At 45.4% G+C, this 23,143-nt stretch overlaps 1 protein-coding gene across 1 annotated transcript in view; it reads right to left on the reverse strand.

The window, feature by feature from the left end:
• LOC144484374 (NACHT, LRR and PYD domains-containing protein 3-like) overlaps positions 1-22,356 on the reverse strand; it is a 43,205-nt gene extending 20,849 nt beyond the window's left edge. The window contains exons 1-3 of the mRNA XM_078202896.1: positions 22,204-22,356; positions 17,001-17,096; positions 7,998-8,164 (exon numbers count right to left, since the gene is read on the reverse strand). Of these exons, the coding sequence (XP_078059022.1) occupies positions 7,998-8,164; positions 17,001-17,064 (231 nt within the window). The 5' untranslated portion in view covers positions 17,065-17,096; positions 22,204-22,356. The remainder of the gene's footprint in view (positions 1-7,997; positions 8,165-17,000; positions 17,097-22,203) is intronic.
• Positions 22,357-23,143: the final 787 nt, after the last annotated feature.

The raw sequence follows: 23,143 nt of genomic DNA on the forward strand, positions 1-23,143 counted from the left end.
GCTTAATAAGTGACTTTGTACTCCACAAAGCCCCTGGGCAGATCTATCAACAATCCCCGTGTCCTTCATAACACTCGCACCACCCCTCCCCCCACCTCGAGTCAGTTTCTCCCCCAACACGAGGAGATAGTTTTGTAAGTGTGTATGTACCATGATTAAAAACATGGAACCCATAAAGGGCCCTGCCAAGTCCACATGTACTTGTACCCATGGACTGCCACATTATTCCCATGGGTGTAGGGAAGCTGAGGTGGGAAGCTTTTGATTTTCTTAGCACAAGTCACACTGCTTCTCCATGTCCGTAGTGACTGAGTCGAGGCCGGGCCAGCAGACGTAGCTCCTGGCCAGCATTTTCATCTCTGATACTCCAAGGTGGCCATTATGTAGTTCCACTAATATTGGATGTCATCCTGGGGGCGGAACGACACTCGAGACCCTCAATGATCCCATCCTCAACACTGCTAGTCTTTCTTAGCGAGGTAAGGTTGCATTTCTTCGCAGGGTCATCATTGGAATCCTCCATCTAGGATCAAATGCTGTAGATTGATCTTTCTATGTCCAGGCTCTAATCTGCCTTGCAGAGACTGGCAAACTCTCCAAATGATTCAGTGTCATCACGACCTGATGCAATGCTGGTAAAGGAGACAGGCTTGTGGGCAATGTGAGGTGACTCAGTGAATTGGCAATCTGGATTCCAGACTGATGCTCTGTACGATATTTGTAGGCGGACAGGAAAAAGGCCCAACGCTGTATCTGGATGGAGACAATAACGGGATGCCTTGTCCTGGTTGAAACATCCCAATAAGGATCTGTGGTTGGTAACGATTGGAAAACGTCTACCGTAGACATACCGATGGAACTTTGCCACACCAAATACACCGCCAACCCTTCTTCCTCAATCTGAGAATACCTTCACTCTACATCCAGAAATGTCCTGGATGCAGGCACGGTGGGCTTCTCCGTCCCATCTTTCCAGTGCTGTAAAAGCACCGGCCCATCCCTGTACAGGGAAACGTTGCGTGTCAGCACAAGTTATTTGTCGGCATCAAAATGGGCCAATAAGTTAGATTACAACATCCTTGGCGAAAGCCTCTGGCTGTGGAGCTTCCCAGGAGAATTTCTGTATTTTCTTAGTAGGGCCTGCAAGGGGGTCAGCATGGAAGGCAAATTCAGGATATTTTTTCCATAATAAGTAGCCAATCCCAGAAAAGATTTCAACCCTGTGGAGTTGATGCCTCCTTGATTGTTTTTAGCTTATCCTCTACTGAGTCTAATCTGCTGCCATCTACCGGGTAGCCCAAGTAGGTTACTTCAGCTGCTTGGAAGATGCATTTCTCCCTCATCAAACACACTCCCGTTTTTGAAAATCTCTGCAAGACCTTTTTGAAAGTATGCCAGGTGTTCCTGTTCCGAAGCCCCCATGACCAGGACGTCATCTATCTACACTGCTACTTGGGTTGCCCTTGAAGAACGTTCTCCATGACCCATTGGAAAATGGCACGCTGATGAGATCGAAGGACAAGCGAGTTTACTCCTATTGTCCCTTGTTCACATTTATCACATATTTCTGGGAGGACTCATCCAATACAAGCTGAAGATAGACGTGGCCCATGTCCAAGTTGGTGGACATCTGGCCACCTATTGAGTTAGCATAGAGGTCTTTGATTCTGAGCAGGGGTGCCTATCGAGTTTGGGAAACCGGCTGATTGTATAATCCCTGTGACAAACTGATTTTCTGGACTTAAAAAACAGCCACTACAGGCACTGCCCATTATGCAAATTGCACAGGCCTTATTCTACCTAAACTTTCAAGACACCCGAGTTCGGTTTCCAATTTCTCCAGAACGGAGTATAGAACTGGTCTTGCCCTAGGTTTAGCATCGGGATCGATGTAGATCTTGGCCTTGGCCCCTTGTATTTTTTTCAAGACTTTCTTGGAAACTTCCAGGGCATCGACTGGACTTTGTACAGACACCCAACGCCTAGCCTAAAGATCTCCAACCCCATCAGCCGGATCTTCTGGAGCCAATCTCTCCCCATGAAACTTGATCCTTTTGTGTGGGGTGAGTTGTTTGCTGCCTTGAAGTCACTGAGACCACGGTGGTGATTTTTACTTGTAAAGATTCCCGTGTGCAGGTGGCGAGCCTGGCCTTTGTGTCTTCCAAAGTTAGGAGTTGGATGCCAGGTTGGAGGTGTTTGTGTGTCTGTTCTATGACGGAGACCAGTTAGGGATGTATCAAATTCCCATTATGGGTATCCAATATGATGTCCAGCAGTAGTAAGGAAATTATTGGAGAGGAATCTTCGAGACAGGATTTATTCCCACTTGGAAATAAGTGGACGTATTTGTGAAGGGGAGGTCATGTCTCACTAACTTGATCGAGTTTTTCGAGGAAGCGACGAAGATGATTGATGAAGATAGGGCAGTGGATGTTGTCTACATGGACTTCAGTAAGGCGTTTGATAAGGTCCCTCATGGCAGACTGGTGCAGAAGGTGAAGTTGCATGGGATCAGAGGTGAGGTGGCAAGGTGGATACAAAACTGGCTCGGTCAAAGAAGACAAAGGGTAGCAGTGGAAGGGTACGTTTCTGAATGGAGGGCTGTGACAAGTGGCAGTAGTCAGAGATCAGTGCTGGGACCTTTGCTGTTTGTAATATATATGTAAATATATAAATGATTTGGAGGAAAATGTAACTGGTTTGATTAGTAAGTTTGCACACGACACAAAGATGGATAGATTTGCGGATAGCAATGAGGAACATCAGAGGATACAGCAGGACATAGATCGGTTAGAGACTTGGGCGGAGAGGTGGTAGATGGAGTTTAATCTGGACAAATGTGAGGTCATGCATTTTGGAGGTCTAATACAGAAAGGAAATATACAGTAAATGGCAGAACCCTTAAGAGTATTGATAGGCAGAGGGATCTGGGTGTACAGGTACACAGGTCACTGAAAGTGGCAATGCAGATGGAGAAGGCTGTCAAGAAGGCATACATCGGCCGGGGCACTGAGTTTAAAAATTGGTAAGTCATGTTGCAGCTTTATAGAAGCTTAGTAAGGCCGCACTTGGAATATAGTGTTCAATTCTGGTCGCCACACGACCAGAAGGATGTGGAGACTTTGGAGAGGTTACAGAAAAGATTTACCAGGATGTTGCCTGGTATGAAGGGCATTAGCTATGAGGAGAGGTTGGAGAAACTTGGTTTGTTCTCACTGGAGCGATGGAGGTTGAGTGGTGATCTGATAGAAGTTTACAAGATTATGAGGGGCATGGACAGAGTGAATCATCAGAAGCTTTTTTCCAGGGTGAAGAGTCAATTACTGGGGGGCACTGGTTTCAGGTGCGAGGGGCAAGGTTTAAAGGAGGTGTACGAGACAGATTTTGTTTTTTTTACACAGAGGGTGGTGGGTGCCTGTAACTCGCTGCTGGGGGAGGTAGTGGAAGCAGATACGACAGTGACTTTAAGGGGCATCTTGACAAATACCTGAATAGGATGGGAATGGAGGGATATGGTCCCCAGAACCGTAGAGGGTTTTAGTTAAGTCAGGCAGCATGGTCGGTGCAGGCTTGGAGGGCCTGTTCCTTTGTTCTTTGGGGTTAGCCATTTACCAGTAATTCTGCAATTGAGGGCAGCCTTTGTTGTGGTGATGTGATTCTGTTGTATATCCCTGACTCTGGAAGAAGGAATAGCAGCATGGTACGGTCAGGTATTGGCCATGGTTTCTTCACGAGGCGGCACGCGTTTTGCCTATTCCTAAAATTTCACCTTGGCTGTGCCCTTTGGCAGTACTTGTAAGAATTTATTGTGTTGCATCTGCAACTCTCTGGCCAATGTTCCCTAACACTCTTCGGGTCATTATTGCCTTTCGTTGACTGTTTCATGGTGTTTTAAAGCTCCGATCTTGCAAAGGGTCCTTTAACACCTGGTTTACACGAGCCCTCTCTATTGAAGACTGTTTACACAATGACACTCTCCCCAGTTGGATGACTTTGCTGGCTGATGCCCCCTGCAGCTCCTGAGCACCTCGTCTGCATTCTTCTGACATTAAGGTATTGGAACGATTTGTTGTAAATCCAGACTGAGTTATGCCAACAGCTTCTTTTGGCGAGTTAGGTTATTTACGCTGCATACCAATCTATATCGCCACAATTCATCCAGAGGCAGCCTGACTTCACAAATGTTCTGCTAATTTTCAGAATCCAGACAAGAATTGGGTGACAGGTTCCCTATAGGTTTCTCGGCCACGTTGAAGCAGTATCTGGAGTATCTGGAGTGTAACATATCTGGAGTATAATAAAGGGCTTCGGGTCACAGTGGTTTTTCCCCTAGGTCTACTAGTTCATCAAAAGTTTAAGTCAGGGGCGTGGGGCAAGGTCAAACTTTTAAAATCATACTGAATGTCAGGGCCTCGCATGCTGTCAACAATATTACATTTGTTTTTCATCTCCTTCAATGTTGCTAACATAAAATTAGTAATGCATGCACTCTGTACACTGCGATCATAGGGCTCAGGTTTCCCAAGAAGAAATACATTTGCTTTTCATTACTGAACAAGCTACTTGACGAATGGCGGTCGTCTGCAGAGGGGAAAAAATGTTCTTTTATTCACTCCTCATCGCCAATGCAGTCAGCCTCCAAATCCACTTTCCCATCACCAGAAACCGTTTACTGAAAACCAAATGGAAGAGCCGCAATCACGACTTACAGCAAGTCTGTATCCCAGGACCAGCAGTCTGATTAAAGCCTCTGCTCAAGCAGCAGGTTTGTACTTCAAAAAGCTGCTAGAGCGATCTAATAACTATTTCCCATGTCCTTTATGGCCGTCATAACACTCGTCTACACAACTCATTGAACCAGGGCTAGGCCTCTGGTTTGATTATAATGGTGGAGTGATGGGTGTGTCATGCTATTATTGAATAGATTGAGGTGATAAGCAATGCTGCACCTGATAAATCTATCACATTTCACGAGGGCAGAGCATCGCACAACACCACACCCACTCCTCAGTTTAAAGAGCTACTTCATCTCCAACACAGGCTGTGCGCTGAGTCTTACCAACACTGTCATGAACAAGTGAATCTGCCACAAGCTCAGCCTGGAAAGTTCAGTCAATAATCGTGTTGCCAAGACATTCCTGATTGGAGAAATTAAGCTGCTTTGCCTCTTTTTCTAGACTATTTCAGAGGGCAGTGAGTAGTCAACCACATTTCTGTGTGTCTGGAGCCACATACAGGCCAGCTTGAGTCAGGACAGCAGGTTTCCTCAGCTAAAGTCACAGGTAAGATGCCTGAAGATTGAAGGGTGGCAAATGTTGTGCGTTTGTTTAAGAAGGGTTGCAGGGAAAAGCCTGGGAACTACAGGGCGGTGAGCCTCACATCTGTAGTGGGTAAATTGTTGGAAGGTATTTTGAGAGACAGGATCTACAGGCATTTAGAGACGCAATGACTGACAGGGGACAGTCAGCGTGGTTTTGTGAGTGGAAAATCAGGTCTCTCAAATTTGATTGAGTTTTTGAAGGGGTAACCAAGAAGGTAGATGAGGGGAGTGCAGTTGATGTTGTCAATATGGACTTTAGCAAGGTCTTTGACAAGGTACCACATGGTAGGTTGTTGCATAGGGTTAAATCTCACAGGGTGAGGTAGCCAAATGGAGACACAATTGGCTTGATGACAGAAGACAGAGGGTGGTTGTATAGGGTTGTTTTTCAAACTGGAAGCCTGTGACGAGTGATGTGCCTCAGGGATCCGTGCTGGGTCTACTGTTATTTGTCATTCATATTAATGATTTGGATGAGGCATGGTTAGTAAGTTTGCAGATGACACCAAGATTGGTGGCATAGCGGATAGTGAAGACAGTTATCTAGCATTGCAACGGGATCTTGATCAACTGGGCCAGTGGACTGACGAATGGCAGATGGAGTTTAATTTAAATAAAAGCAAGGTGTTGCATTTTGGTGGATCAAACCAGGGCAAGACTTACTCAGTTAATGGTAGGGCGTTGGTGAGAGTTACAGAATAAAGACATCTCGGGGCACAAGTTCATAGCTCCTTGAAAAAGTGGACAGAGTGGTGAAGAAGGCATTCAGCATGCTTGGTTTCATTAGTCAGAACATTGAATACAGGAGTTGGGATGTCTTGAAGTTGTACAAGACATTGGTACGGCCACATTTGGAATACTGTGTACAGTTCTAGTCACCCTATTATAGAAAGTATATTAAACTAGAAAGAATGCAGAAAAGATTTACTAGGATGCTACCGGGACTTGATGGTTTGAGTTGTAAGGAGAGGCTGGATAGACTGGGATGTTTTCTCTGGAGCGTAGAAGGCTGAGGGGTGATCTTATAGAGGTCTATAAAATAGAGGTGCACAGATTAGCTAGATAGTCAATATCTTTTCCGAAATGTAGAGGAGACTAAACTAGAGTGCATAGGTTTAAGGTGAGAGGGAAGAGATACAAAAGGGTCCAGAGGGGCAATTTTTTCACACAGAGGATGGTGCGTGTCTGGAACAAGCTGCCAGAGGTAGTAGTAGATGCGGGTACAATTTTGTCTTTTAAAAGCATTTAGAGAGTTACATGAGATGGGTATAGAGGGATATGGGACAAAAAGGCACAATTGGGACTAGCTTAGGGGTTAGAAAATGGGTCTGCATGGACAAGTTGGACTGAAGCGTCTGTTTGCATGCTGTAAATCTCTATGACTCTATAAAGGGCCTTAGCAAAACAAATTGGTTTTGACGAAATATACAAACTGCCACAGTGAAATCAAAGCATGTTTCATGGGGCGGCACAGTAGCACAGTGGTTAGCACTGCTGCTTCACAGCTCCAGGAACCTGGGTTCAATTCCCGGCTTGGGTCACTGTCTGTGTGGAGGTTGCACATTCTCCTCGTGTCTGCGTGGGTTTCCTCCGGGTGCTCCGGTTTCCTCCCACAGTCCAAAGATGTGCGGGTTAGGTTGATTGGCCATGCTAAAATTGCCCTTAGTGTCCTGGGATGCGTAGGTTAGAGGGATTAGTGAGTAAATATGTAGGGATATGGGGGTAGGGTCTTGGTGGGATTGTGGTCGGTGCAGACTCGATGGGCCGAATGGCCTTTCTCTGGGCTGTAGGGTTTCTAAGATTTCTAAGAATGGTGTTTTAAAGCTCTGATCTCGCAAGGGCGCCTTTAACACTGGTTTACACAAGCACCTGAGTGGACCCAGTAATATCCCAATAAACTGCGTGGTGAGTGCAGCCAAGCTGCTGTCCCCGTGCCTGGTGAGTGCAGCCAAGCTGCTGCCCCCGTGCGTGGTGAGTGCAGCCAAGCTGCTGTCCCCGTGCGTGGTGAGTGCAGCCAAGCTGCTGCCCCCGTGCGTGGTGAGTGCAGCCAAGCTGCTGCCCCCGTGCGTGGTGAGTGCAGCCAAGCTGCTGTCCCCGTGCGTGGTGAGTGCAGCCAAGCTGCTGTCCCCGTGCGTGGTGAGTGCAGCCAAGCTGCTGTCTCCGTGCGTGGTGAGTGCAGCCAAGCTGCTGTCCCCGTGCGTGGTGAGTGCAGCCAAGCTGCTGTCCCCGTGCGTGGTGAGTGCAGCCAAGCTGCTGTCCCCGTGCGTGGTGAGTGCAGCCAAGCTGCTGTCCCCGTGCGTGGTGAGTGCAGCCAAGCTGCTGTCCCCGTGCGTGGTGAGTGCAGCCAAGCTGCTGTCCCCGTGCGTGGTGAGTGCAGTCGAGCTGCTGTCCCCGTGCGTGGTGAGTGCAGTCGAGCTGTGAAGTACCCAAAAGGATCTCCAGATCCCAAAATTCCCAAACTCTGAGGTTTCCCTCTCCTCATACTTGGGCCTGGTGTCGACTTAAAGACAGGAATATTATGAGTCAATAACTCCATTATCAGTGCAGGGTGTGATTCCTTGTCTGCTGGAAGATTATCTGGACAGAACCTGCTCTTTTACCATCATTTGTCAATATATCCTGAAAGTTGTGTACTGATAGGAATAATGCAAACTAATTCTGTATTCCTCCCACTTACCCCATGTTCTTGTCCAGTGAAAATCCTCTCGTATGTTAACGTTAAGCTGACTCCATCCACTCCCCCTTCCATCGCCTGCACTAGTCTGTCCCGGTAGAATTTTGTCAATTGGAACAACTGGTAATCATCACAGTTTGTCAGGAACTGAGGGATTGTGGAGTTTGGATCTGTGAACACAAATGGAGAAAAATAAACACGTCAATGAGTTTCTATCCATGTTGTTACACTTCACTTTACAAGAAGCAACTGAAGCCCCCTGTGAACCGTATTATCAAACACCTTCTGGGAACACAGAAACATGATGCCGGTGTTGGACTGGGGTAAACCCAGTAAGAAGTCTCACAACACCAGGTTAAAGTCCAACATTGTTGGACTTTAACTTGGTGTTGTGAGACTTCTTACTGTGTTTAACACAGAAACATTCAGTGAAAGCAAATTTGACCTTACCCCTGTAACGAACTTAGCCCCAAATCCATGAACATCCATTGTTAAAAGAGGCTATCAATTTTTTTTTTAATTGTTCACTGGATGTGGGGGTTGCTGGTAAGGCCTGAATTTGTTTTCTTTCCTAAATTTCCATTGGAGGGAAACTTGCAGACAGTGGTCTTCCCAAATATCTGCTGCCCTTGTCCCTCAAGGGTGACAGAGGTCGTGGATTAGGAAATGTTGAAGGAGCTTTGGTGAGTTGCTGCAGTTCTTCCTGTAAATGATGCATATTGCTATCACTGTGCATTGGTGGCTAAGGGATTGAGGTGCTGTTCAATTGGGCTATCTTGTCCTGGGTAGTGTAGAACTTCGAGTATTCATGGAGCCAGTCATCAAACAAGTTGCAAATTTTCCAGTTGTGCCTTGCAGATTGTGGACTTTGGTGAGACAGGTGATGACTTACTCTCCACAGAATGCCCCACATCTGACCTGTTGTCGTTGCTGCAACATGTATATGGCTGATCGAGGTCTCTTTCTGGTCAAAGTCACTGTGACCAACTATGACATAAGGAAATAACATACATTTGGCATTGGAATGGGTTGGGGACGGGTCGCCAATCCTGTAAGTGCTGGGGCAGGTGTATAGGTGTGAGGGAGTGTTGGGCGGGTCGCTTCCAGATGAGTCAAACACAGAAAGGCTGTGCCTGTGCTAATGCACACAGTGCATGTGCAAAATTTGAAACACAAAATTGCAGGACAACAAGCGTCCCAGCAAGAGACAACCCAGAGACTCATTCTTTGAGATAATTCCTTGCCATTTGATCAGCTGGCATAGCAGAGGCAGGAGATCCTTCCTGATGGCAGCTTAAGTCTTGCCGTTCAGTCCTATGGCCCTTATTTTGCTCAGAAAATTCCTTGTCATGTGAAGTTAGACACTTAAATTTTCAGCCGGAGTGGGGGACTGTGGGCCACCGCATCACCTCTAGGATGAGGTGGCTTAGTTAAAAATTCAAACTTTCACCTTTCAGGAGTGAATTCCGAAGAAACTTTTATACCTAAGAACTCTGATCCGTAAATGATGCAAGATGCGGGGGGGGGGGGCAGCTGCCTTTGACAGCAAGGGAATATTTGGCTGATTCTGGCATTCGGATATCCTGATAGAATTCAAAGCAATGAGAATCAGAGAAATCTCTCCACTGGCTGGAGTCGCACTGAGCAAAAAGGAAGATTGTTGTGAAGGTTGGAGGTGAATCATCTTTACTCCAGGGCATTGCAAGTGTTCAGCAGTGAGGGGCTAGGCCCAATCATCTTCATTTACTTCACCAATCATCTCCTTTTCATCATAAGGTCAGAAGTGGGGATGTGGGCTGATGATTGCACGATGTTCAGTTACATTCATAGAACATTACAGCGCAGTACAGGCCCTTCGGCCCTCGATGTTGCGCTGACCAGTGAAACCAATCTAAAGCCCATCTAATCTACACTATTCCAATATCATCAATATGTTTATCCAATGACCATTTAAATGCCCTTAATGTTGGCGAGTCCACTACTGCTGCAGGCTGGGCATGCCACGCCCTTACTACTCTCTGAGTAAAGAACCTCCCTCTGACATCTGTCCTATATCTATCACCCCTCAATTTAAAGCTATGTCCCCTCGTGCTAGCTATCCCCATCCGAGGAAAAAAGCTCTCACTATCCACCCGATCTAATCCTCTAATCATCTTGTATGGCTCTATTAAGTCACCTCTTAACCTTCTTCTTTCTAACTAAAACAACCTCAAGTCCCTCAGCCTTTCCTCATGAGACCTTCCCACCATACCAGGCAACATCCTAGTAAATCTCCTCTGCACCCTTACCAATGCTTCCACATCCATCCTATAATGCGGCAACCAGAACTGTACGTAATACTCCAAATGCGGCCGCACCAGAGTTTTGTACAGCTGCAACATGACCTCATGGCTCCGAAACTCAATCCCTCTACCAATAAAAGCTAACACTCCATACGCCTTCTTAACAACCCTATCAACCTGGGTGCCAACTTTCAGGGAACTATGCACATGGACACCGAGATCTCTCTGTTCATCCACACTACCAAATATCTTACCATTAGCCCAGTACTCTGTATTCCTGTTACTCCTTCCAAAGTGAATCACCTCACACTTTTCCGCATTAAACTCCATTTGCCACCTCTCAGCCCAGCTCTGCAGCTTACCTATGTCCCTCTGTAACCTGCAACAACCTTCTGCACTGTCCACAACTCCACCGACTTTAGTGTCATCCGCAAATTTACTAACCCATCCTTCCACGCCCTCATCCAGGTCATTTATAAAAATAACAAACAGCAGTGGCCCCAAAACAGATCCTTGTGGTACGCCACTAGTAACTGAACTCCAGGATGAATATTTCCCATCAACCACCACCCTCTGTCTTCTTACAGCTAGCCACTTTCTGACCCAAACTGCTAAATCACCCTCAATCCCATGCGTCCGTACTTTCTGCACTAGCTTACCGTGGGGAACCTTATCAAACGCTTTACTGAAATCCATATACACCACATCATCTGCTTTACCGAAATCCACCTCTTTGGTCACCTTCTCAAAGAACTCAATTCATGACTGTTTAAATACTGAAGCAATGCATGTCCCTATACAACACGAACAAGACTGTATCCAGGCATGGGCAGATATGTGGCAGGTAACATTAACACCAGACAACTGCCACACAATGAGCATTGCCAACAGCAGATAATCTAATCGCCTGCCCATGACATTCAACAAAATTACCATCACTGAATCTTCCACTGACAATGTTCCCTGGGTTACCATTGCGACAAAACTGAACTTGACAAGCAATATAAATTCTGTGACGACAAGGGCAGGTAAGAGGCTGGGAATTCTGCAGCAGATATTTCCAATTTCCTGATTCCCCAAAGCCTGTTCACTGTTTAAAATGCACAAGTCAGTAAAGTGATGGAATATTCATCGCTCGTCCAAAAGAAATCAGCTCCATTGACATGCAATAAGCTCAACACTATTAATGACAAAACAACATGCTTGATTGACAACCACTGTAGCAACTTCCAAGCCCTTGAACTCTACCCCCTAGCAGGGTGGCATATGTATGGGAACACGACCACATGAAAGTTCTCCTCCTCCCCATCCTGACTTCGAACCATATCCCACTTCTTTCATCAAAATCCCGGGACTCCCTTCCTAATATACTGTGGGTGTACCTGCACCACATGGACTGCAGAGGTTCAAGTCAGCGGTAGCTCATCACCAACTTTCAAGGGAAGATAGGATGGGTAATAAATGCTGGCCTCACCAACCAGGCTCAAATCTTTATAATGAATCTGAGAAAAATGCCTCAGCTACTAACATAAGAACTTGAGAACTAGGAGCAGGAGTAGGTCATCTGGCCCCTTGAGCTGCTCCGCCATTCAGTAAGATCATGGCTGATCTTTTCGTGGATTCAGCTCGCTCACCATAACCCTTAATTCCTTTACTGTTCAAACATTTATCTATCCCTGCCTTAAAAACATTCAATGAGGCAGCCTCAACTGCTTCACTGGGCAGGGAATTCCATAGATTCACAACCCTTTGTGTGAAGATGTTCCTCCTCAACTCAGTCCTAAATCTGCTTCCCCTTTCTTTGAGGCCATGCCCTGTAGTTCGAGTTTCAACTGCCAGTGGAAACAACATCCCTGCTTCTATCTTATCTATTCCCTTCATAATCGTATATGTTTCCATAAGATCTCCCCTCATTATCCTGAATTCTAATGAAGAGAGGCCCAGTCTACGCAGTCTCTCCTCATACGCCAACCCTCTCAACTCCGGAATCAACCTAGTCCATCTCCTGCAGTGCCAGTATATCCTTTCACAAGTAAGGAGACCAAAACTGTGTACAGTACTCTAGGTGTGGCCTCACCAGCACCTTAAAACGCTGGAATGAACCCTCTCCCTGATTTAGCATTAGTTTCCAGGAGATGTCTGGGATGTTGTTCTCTAATTTACTGTACATTCTGATGCAAAGTAAGTATTTGACATATCCCCATTTCCATATTTTCACTGACAATATCACGATTATCAGTTTTCACAGGGTTTACATTATTACTAACCACCCAAATGTAACTGAAAAAAATGTGTTGATTTAATATCACTCGCAAGTTTCATTCCATGCTCTGAAAATATGTGTTTTCACTCTTTGCTGTTCTTTCAAGGTAGCAGAATCTACACTAATTTTGTATTGTGTAAAAGGGGTGTGAGGAACAGGGAACTATGCCGGAGTAAGACAGAGACTGAGAGCAGCAAATTTGCTTCAAGTGGGATTTCAGTGCTGGGGAAAGAGGTGTGATACACACAGGAATGATTTGAAGTTAATTGAATGAGCAATTTAAATAACATAAGTACCAATGGCAGCTGTGGAAATGGGGGAGCATTTGGACACCAAGGTGATTCCTGACAAACACGTCTGCATGAAGTGTAAGCAGCTGGAGGAAATCCAGATCAGGATTATTGATCTGAAAGCTGAACAAAAGACAGCGTGCAACATCAGGCAGAGAGAGAAATAGCTGGACACTTTGTTCCAAAAGAATATAGTGAGGGGGATTGACACTGTTAACTGCAGTAAAAAGCAAGAGTGCAAAACATGTTGCCTGCCAAGTGCCAGGTTGAGGCAGAAGAATGTGTCTAAGACTTGTGTTCTCCATTTAAATGAACAGGTAGCAGGTAAAAATGGCAAAAGCTGACAGGAGGAATTTTTACAAGTATTCAAACAGGAAGAGAGCCGATACAGTTGGTGCTGGTCCTGTGGAGAGTGACAATGGGGAGAGACGAGCAGATAATAATGAACTAGCGGATGAAGTCAATACATAATTTGCTGCTGTCTACACTCTAGAGGATACAGAAGCATTCAGTAATAGTTGTAGGACAGCCAGAAGGAGAGGAGCTTGATAAAATTGCAATCGCGAGAAGGATTGGTACTGAGCAAACTGCTCGAGCTGCGGCTGACAGATCGAGATGGCATTCATCCTTGGATCTTAAAGAGGTGGCTAATGAGGTACTGGTGTTAATTTTCTAAAATTCTCTAGTTTGTGAAACGGTTCCATAAGGCTGAAAACCCGATAAATCTAACCCGCGTATTCAATAAGGAATGGAGGTTAAAAAACGATACTATAGGCCAGCTACTTTGACTTCTGTCACAGAGAAAGCATTCAAATCGATCATTAAGAAGGTTATACCTGGATATTCAGAGCAACTCAAGAAAATCTGGAAGAGTCAGCATGGAAGGGGAAATCGTGCTGAACTAATTTACTGGTGTTCTTTGAAGGATCAGTGACACCGTGGATAAAGAGGAGCCTGTAGACATGCTGCACTTGGATTCCAGAGGCCATTTGATGGGGTGCCACATCAAAGTTTTGTGGAAAATGAAAGATGACAGTGCAGGGAGTAACATAATAGTATTGATAGAAGATTGGCTGGCTGGTAGAAAACAGAGTATTGATGAATGGGTGCTGTATCCGATTGGCCGGCTGGGACCAGTGGAAAGCTGCAAGCGTCTATGCTGCGGCATCAACTTGTTACAATTTTTATGAATGAAATAGACGAGAGAAGCGAAGGCATCAAGGTTAAATTTACAAATGATACAAACATCGGTAGAAAAGGTTCTTGTGAAGAGGATATAAGGAGGTTGAGCATGGGTGAGTAAGTAAAACTGACAGATGGAGTATTATGTGGGAGAATGTGAATCTGTTTGCTTTGGCAGGGAGGATAAAAGAAAGAGTATTACTAAACAGGAGAATGGCTGCAGGATTCTGATGCATTTGGATTTGGGTGTTCTCGTGCATGAGTCAGAAAAAAATAATTTGCAGGTACAGCAAGTCATTGAAAGGCGAATGGAATATCGTCCTTTATTTTGAGAGGACTGGAAGATAAAAGGATATGATACTTCAGTTTTACAGGGAATTGGGAAGACCACGTCTCAAATGGCTGATGAACAGCAGTTGGAGTTTAATTTACATCAATGCGAGGTGATGCACTTTGGTAGATCGAACCAGGGAAGGACTTACTCAGTTAATGATAGGGCGTTGGTGAGAGTGACAGAACAAAGGGATCTTGGGAACAGGTTCATAGCTCCTTGGAAGTGGAGTCACAGGTGGGCAGAATGGTGAAGGCGGCATTTAGCATGTTTGGTTTCATTGGTCAGAACATTGAATAAAGGAGTTGGGACGTCTTGTTGAAGTTGTACAAGACATTGGTGAGGCCACACTTGGAATACTGTGTGCAGTTCTGGTCACCCTATTAGAGAAAGGATATTATTAAACAAGAAAGAGTGCAGAAAAGATTTACTCGGATGCTACTGGGACTTGATGGTTTGAGTTATAAGGCGAAGCTGAATAGACTGGGACTTTTTTCCCTGGACGGTAGGAGGCTTAGGGGACGTCTTAGAGTCTGTAAATTAATGAGGGGCATAGGTAAGGTAGACAGTCAACAACATTTCCCAAATGTAGGAGGGGGTCTAAAACTAGAGGGCATAGGTTTAGGTTGAGAGGGGAGAGATACAAAACAGACCAGAGGGGCAATTTTTTCCACAGAGGGTGGTGAGTGTCTGCAACAAGCTGCCAGAGATGGGAGTGGAGTCAGATACAATTTTGTCTTTTAAAAAGCATTCAGAAGTTACATGGGTAAGATGTGTATGGAGGGATATGGGCCAAACGCAGGCAATTGGGACTAGCTTACCGGTTAACAAAAAAGGGTGGCATGGACAAGTTGGGCTGAAGGGCCTCTTTCCATGCTGTAAACCTCTGTGACTTTATGAATATTGTGCCCAGTTAATGACTTCATTATTTAACAAAGATATTCGTGCATTAGATGCTATTGAGAGGGAGTTAACTGGACTGATACCCAGAAGAAGCGGGTTATCTTATGAGGAAACGCGAGAAAGACTGGGCTTGTTTCTTCCAGAGTCTAGAAAAGTGAGCAGTGACTTGATTGAAGCCTATAAAATCTGGTATTGACACCAAGGACATGGAAAGGATGTTTCCCCTTGTGGGTACGTCCAGAACTAGGGGACACTATTTTAAAACAAAGTTGTCTTTTTAGGTCAGAGATGATGAGATTTTTTCCTTCTTTCAGAGGGCTGTTGATTTCGAAACACAAATAGATCCGTGATGGTCCTATTGAATGGCAGAAGCGCTGAAGGGGCCGAATAGCCGACTTCTGCTCCTATTCCATATGTTCGTATCAATTATTTGTTCTCACTTTTCCACTTATCTTTCCATTGTCCTTGATAGGTTCATGGTACAGACGTTAGGGCCCTTTCTTCTGAAGCCGAGAATGAGAAACCCCACTCCTGTTCCAGCCTTGCAGTTTCACATTGACCAGCCTCTTATTCCCCTCCTGACCTGACCCAGCACAGAACAATCCAGATATCACTCACTCATGCTTTGTTTTTCACTCCAGTGCGTCAGTTTTAACAGCTCCTCTATGAACATCTTTCCATCTGTGTCACTACTTCAAAACATGCATCTTTTTGGTCTTTCCTCCTTCTCAAAGACGATCCCATCAGTTCCAGGATATTCTTTCCTCTGGTACGAGGGAGCTAATTTACCATTTGTGATGTGCCAGGGCTGTAGAAGAATCAGTCTATTCCCCTGACAACAGAATCTCCAACCATTATCACTCTTATTTCTGTGGCCCACGTCACACTGTTGCTCAGGAACACTCTGCTTGAGTCACCCTTACAATGCCCACTTCCAGTTGCCGATTGGACAGTCTGAGTACGTTGGGGCTCCCTCCACCTGTAAATGTGATCTCACTCTAGATCAGGCTTGTTCACCTTCACAACTTGAGGACTTATATACATTTTTAATCACTCAAGAGGCCAAATCTTGGAGAGATAACGGGAGGAAGGTCCTGATTGTTTTGTCTGAGACAGTGGGGACGAGTGTGAGTACATACGCTCAGTCTCAATTTTCTCTCTCACTCTCACCACCCCACACAGATACATGGTCACTCTTTCTCCCACACACCCTCATTCATTCACACATCCCTTTAGTCACTGTTCTCACGAAAATGACAAACATTCTGTCTTAAGCCCCGATTCGATTTTACCCGACTAGACTTCACCCACCCCAGCCCTGCCACGCCTGTTCCCTCCCACCGGGCTGCAGCCTCACTGCACTTTGCCCCACCCAGAGATACCTTTGCTCCTTTTTCACACCAGCCTTCAGCACGCTGTTCACTGCGTCACCAATCATGGATTGTTTCTCCTATTCACACTCGCTAGTCAGCCAATCAGCAGCAACGGGAGAGAGAAACAACCTCTGATTGGAGGAGCAGCTCCAAGCAGAATCTTGAATTCGAACCCAGCTGTTTGACAACAATTTGAAAACTGCCTCCGGGGCCGCGTAGAGGAGCTTCACAAGTCACACCCGGCCCCTGGGCTGAACTTTGGATAAACCCGCTCGAGATGGTGACTCACTCCCACTTTCTACTCAGTCCCTGTCCTGTTCCCTCTTCCTGTGTGAGCAGCAGACAAGACAGGAATTATATTTGTATTGTTTTGTGATCCTACCTGTGTCCATTCTCATTCTTTTTGAAGATGTTGAACATTCTCCCCTGTTTGAACCTTCAGCCATGATATTGACAGACGTTCCCCAATTCTGAGACTCTGTAATGAGGATAATATCAATGTCAGGATCAGATGTAAATATTAAAATCAGAAGCAGAGCGTTGAGATCTTGACTGATATGTAAAATATTTTTCAGAATATTACAATTGCACATGTTACCACGATATAGTGACAGCTGTTTCACAAAATACCAGTCACCCTCATCAAGTCCCTTGAAAAATCCATCCTTTATCCATGCAATCCTCTGCCCCATTTCCAGTTCCCACTTCCCTCTCCAAAGTTATTGAACATGTTGTTACCTCCCAAATCCAGCACCATTTTTGCAGGAGCTCCATACAGTTAAGTTTGCACCCTGCCTCTGCTGTTAAAATCACAAATACTATCCTATCCGACTCTGACAAAAGTCAATGAGGTATCTTCATTCACCCGTCTGCAACCTTTAACGTGCTTGACCATGTCATCCTTCTCAACTCCTGCCTCTTGTCGTGCAGCTGAGTGGAAATGCATCAAAGGCCCCTGGTTCAATTCTTATCTATTACTTTCCATCCAGAGAATCAGTGACATTGCTTTCTCTTGCCACTCCCACATCATTATCTCTATCATTGGCCCTCTTCTATTCCTCATCAACATGCTGCCCCTCGGTAACCTGGCAGCAGGTTCAACATGCAAGCTGCTGATTTCCAGCTCGACATTCTCACTGCTCTGAAACTCTGCTTCCTGAATCCTGACTAACTCACACCACGTCTCAGTTCATTCACCTGAGTTCACCAACTCTCACTGTCTCACAGCCTGACAACACCTCAATTTTAAAATGCTCAAACTAGCTTTTCAATCTCTCCATGGCCCCTCTCTTCCTATTCATGTAGCCTACAGCAGCCCCAGAAGCCAGCGACATCTCTACCTTGCCCAGTCTGACAAGTTGTGTATCTTGAGGATAATTTATCCACAATTCAGGCCAAGTCCTGAGCTCCGGAATTCCCTCCCGAAGCCTCTCGGCTGCTTTACTTTTCCCTCTTCTCAGATTCACCTTAAAAAGATTAACAATCTGACAAAAATTCGTCACCTGCCCAGCGACCCCTTCGAATGTTTTATGTATTTGTTTTCCCACTGAATTGTTCTCTTGTTGAGTGTTTTGGGATGTTTTGCTACGTTAAAGGTGCTATACAAATGCACGTGGCTCCATATTCTCCACTCGTGTGGATGTGTCAGTGTCTGTGTCCCTATACCTGTACACCTAATCAAACCCAGCTATTGTCCTCTCCTTTCTCCAATATGGAAATGGAAAAGTGATTCAGACATTCAATTTCTTCAAATTAAAATTGGAAGTTATTCAACAGCAATAATTTACAACCAAGGTTTAAAACCAGCAATGTAAAATGCAGTTACCCGTTTCACTCTTAATCTCAGAACAACTCAGATTTCCAGTGTGTCTGACTTTGTGAAAAAAATATCCCAAAGTACAAATTCATTCTCCCTTATGGGTCTCTTCAATTTAACACGAAATTTACAATATCATTCTAGCGAGGCTCTGTAATACACATCTGGTCATCTGAACAGATCCGGGTTTATTCCTCATCAACCCCAATGACCCGGCCTCGCCCACACCGAGCCAGCATCAGTTATTGGGTGAAGCCACACTGACTTTCAAGAGGGCCGCAGAAATTTCTCAGTGCATGGAAATGGCTGCAATGCAAAAGATATCCAGAAAACCAATGGTGGTGCGCAGGAGGGGGCACTGCATCAAGTAACAAAAGAGGCAGCAAGAAGAAAGGTGAAAGCAATAGAATGTGTCAGGTGTTGAGGGACACACTATGTGGATCATTGCAAATGTTTTGATGCTGTTTCTCACCACTGCAACAAAAAAGGGGCGTTTAACAAAGAGCTGCAAAGATGCTAAGAGCAAGTCGAAGGTGGAGCAAGGGAATTCAAATTTGAAAAAGCATCAGTCAGCTACACATCACCTGGAGAGCTCAGAGCAGATACAGGAGCAAAGGATTCCATATAATTCCATAAGACTTCGGGTAGTAATGGATAAGGACAAGAGTGGCCCTCGGTTCTATTGGACGCGGGACAAATACATCCAAATTAGACAGGAACAGGGGAATGCGGATTGGGAGCGGCTCTTTGAGGGCAAATCCACGTCTGGCATCTGGGAAGCTTTTAAAGGCCAATTGACTGAAATGCAGGAAATGCCTGACACGGAAAAATGAAGGATGGAAATGCCAGAATTCGGGAACCTTGGATGACAAGGAAAATTGTAAGCTCAGTCAAAAGGAAAACATACAATAGGTCGAGACAACTAAAAAACTGACAAAGTCCCTGAGGAGTAGAGAGAAAATAGGAAGTAACTTAAACGCCAAATTAGGAGGGCTAAAAGGGGCCATAAAACATTTTTAGCAAACAGGGAGAAGGAGAATCCCAAGACTTTTATGCATGTATTCGGAGTAAGAGGGTAGCCCAAGAAAGAATAGGCCCACTCATGGGCAATAGAGGGAAGTTATGCGTGGAGTCACAGGAAGGCGGTGAGATCCTTAATGAGTACTTTGTATCCGTATTCATCAAGGAGATGGGCGTGAAGGATGTTGAGGCCAAGGATAGGTGTGTGAACACTCTAGGGAATGTCAATATATCAAAGAAGGCAGTGGTAGGTATCCTAAATTACATTAAGGTAGACAAGTCCCCGGGGCCAGATGGGATCAACCCCAGTTTACTGTGGGAGGACAGAAATAGGGGAGTAAAAATATATCTTCACATCCACTTTAACCACAGGCGAGGTTCCAGAGGACTGGAGAATAGCCATTGTTGATCCCTTGTTTCAGAAAGAATGCAGGCATAATCCAGGAAATCAGGGGTTGGTGAGCCTAACGTCTGTGGTGGAGAAGCGTTTGGTGAGGATCTGTGCACATTTGGAAGAAATTGACGAGTTTGTGTCAGGCAGCATGGTTTTGTAGGGGGAAGTCATGTCTCACCAACTTGATTGAGGTTTTTGAAGAGGTGACAAAGATAATTGATGAGGGAAGGGCTGTGGATGTCGTTTATATGGACTGTAGTAAGGTGTTTGACAAGATCCCACATGGCAGACTGGTACAACAACCGAAATCACAAGGAATCGGGTGGGCTGGCTGGATGGAAACAGAACTGGCTTGGTGACAGAAGACAGACGGCAGGATGTTACGCTGCGCTCCTCCCAAGACTGTAAAATCCAACCCAAGGTCAACGGACCTTTCCATGGTCCACCCCTCGGCTTTCCGATTCCCATGGTGGGCGGAACGGGAAAATTCACCCCAGGGAACAGCAGGGAAAGGGTATTTTTTCAGAATGGTGACCTGTAGCTCGTAGTGTTCTGCAGGGATCAGTGCTGGGACCTATTTTGTTTGGAGGAAACGTGGGTGGTCTGATTAGTAAGTTTGTGGGTGACACGAAGATTGGTGGAGAGCGTAATAGTGCTGAGTTTACAACAGGATATAGAAAGATTGGAGATTTGGGCACAAATGGCAAATGAAATTTAATCTGGACGAATGCGAGGCAGTGCATTTTGGAGGATCACGTTTGTGTGTGAATTGTCCTGGAAATGGCAGAACCCTTTGGAACATTAAGACACAGAGGGATCTGGGCGTGCAGGCCCACAGTTCCCTAAAAGTGGCAACATAGGTGGCCATAGTTATTGAGAAGACATATGGCCGGGGCATTGAGTACAAGTGTTGGCAAATCATGTTGCAGCTATAAAAAACCTTGGTTAGGCGGCATTTGGAGTATTGCACACAGTTCTGGTCGCCACACTACCAGAAGAATGTGGAAGCTTTGCAGAGCACAAATAAGGTTCAGCAGGCTGTTGCCTGGTCTCAAGGGTGTTGGCTGTGGTGAGAGGTTGAATAAACGAGGATTGTTTTCATTGGACAGCCAGAGGTTCAGTGGAGACCTGATAGAGGTTTAGAAACTTATGAGATGCATCGACATGGTGCAAATTCAGCAGCGTTTTCCCAGGGTGCAAGTGTCAATAAAAGGGTTCAATGTGAGAGAGGGTAAGTTTAAGGGAGATGTGCAGGGGAAGTTTTTCACGCAGATTGGTTGGCACCTGGAACATGCTGCCAGAGGCGGTGGTTGATGCAGGTACATTAGCAACATTTAAGAGGCATCTGGATGGGTTCATGAATAGGGAGGGAATAGAGGGATACAGACCGAGTAGGGGCAGAAGTGTTTTTCAGTTCATTTAGCGCATCATAATTGGCACAGGCTTGGAGCGCCGAAGTGCGTGTTCTTGTGTTGTACTTTTCTTTGCTCGAGGAGCACTCTTACAACATGTTTAATGCGATTGAGGGACATGTGAAACCTATCTATGCAATAGCAGAGGTCGGTGGAAAGCAAACCAAGATGGTGATGGACATGGGAGCCTCTGCATCGGTGATCAGTGAAAAGACCAACAAGACAACTTGGGACTCGAACAAGCGCCAGCCCTTACTCAGACAGGGGTCAAACTGCAGATGTACACCGGAGAGCCCATCTCATTGCTTCCCGTGTGAGAAATGGACATTGCACACAACAGAAAAGAAGAACACATGTCCGTGTGGTAAAAGGGAAGGAGCCTTATCTATAGGGCATGGCTGGCTCAGTGAAGTTCTGTCGAACTGGGATGAAATAAAGCACACAAAGGTGACAGAGGATGCCATTCAGAAATATTCTGATGAACTGGGCACATTGCGTGGCTCTATAGTGAAGATATTTGTTGATCCACAGGCTATCCTCCTCGCTTTTTCAAGTACAGGACAGGGCCCTACACCATGAAAGGTAAAGTGGGGGAGGAGTTTGATTCCAAGCCTTTGCAGCCACTCGATGAGTCCATTCAGTTGGGGAGCATCAAATATTCCTGTTATTAAAAATGATGATACTGTGCGTACACGTGATTACCTGGAGTTTCTGATTTCAAACGTTCTGGGAACAATGGATAATCTGTTACAAGATTTTCCTCCTGGAGCAGTTCATTTTTATAACATCTAATTACAGGGAAAACTGAGGAGGAACACCTCAGCACCCTGAATCGAGTGTTAGAGTCTTCAGAGGCAGGATTGCGGCCTAACTAATGTTTTATATAGCTGCAACATGATTTCCCACTGTCTACAGGACCGGAATAAATGCAACTTTCTCTCACCTTCCTCTCCAGAAAATATATGGAAGTTCTTTCAATCTCAAGGTCTCTCTCTGGTTGGCACTCTCACAATCCTGTGCTGGTTCACCTCTTAGTCCCGCAGTCCACACTCCTTGCTTACTTCCAGCTGTGGACTTTCTCAATCAATCCAGCATTCACCGGAGATCTGATTAAAGCAGGAATGAAAAAAAAAGTGACGAATAGTGCCAGGTGAACGAGAACGACAATTTTCTCACTCCCAGGTCAGCCCATAAACCAGAACTGAAAGAAAGATTCAATAAGACGGTTGGAAATGTTTCAATTAGAATGGCAATTTCCTCAATCCTGGGACAGTCCATCCAGTGAAGTGAACAGGGAATTTCAATAGGAGTGTTGGAAATGTTTAAATTACTGTATTTTCATTGGACACATTAATGAAGGTTACAAAATGTCTCATCAGACTATCCTAATTTTCAATCTGGGGTTTCATAAAATCCCGAGGTTGAAGAAGGGGTTTATTTGACCCATCGAGTCTGCCCCGATGACAATCCCACCCCAACCGTATTCCAGTAACCCCACATATTTACTCTGCTCATCCCCTGACATTCAGGTCAATTTAGCATGGCCAATCAACCTGGCAAGGAAGGTGGAGTCCCAAAAGAAGACCCAGAAGAAGAACCAGGATTCTGTGCAAACAGAAAGAGCATTTAAGACCGATGATCCAGTCCATGTGAGGAACTTCAAGGACGGCAACCATTGGACCCCCAAGATTATAACAGAAAAGACAGGGCTCATGTTGTACAAAGTCCAAGTGCAGGTCAAGATTATCAGGAAGCACCTGAACCATCACAGAATAGAGAACCTGTGTCAGTACAGGCCACAGTACCAGTCACAGGCATGGCCACTGCCAGCGACGAGCCATAAATGGAGATCGAACACACGCTGGCCCCTCCAAGTGATTTGA

Source organism: Mustelus asterias, unplaced genomic scaffold (assembly GCF_964213995.1).
Source record: "Mustelus asterias unplaced genomic scaffold, sMusAst1.hap1.1 HAP1_SCAFFOLD_102, whole genome shotgun sequence".
In the NCBI taxonomy this organism is placed as follows: domain Eukaryota; kingdom Metazoa; phylum Chordata; class Chondrichthyes; order Carcharhiniformes; family Triakidae; genus Mustelus; species Mustelus asterias.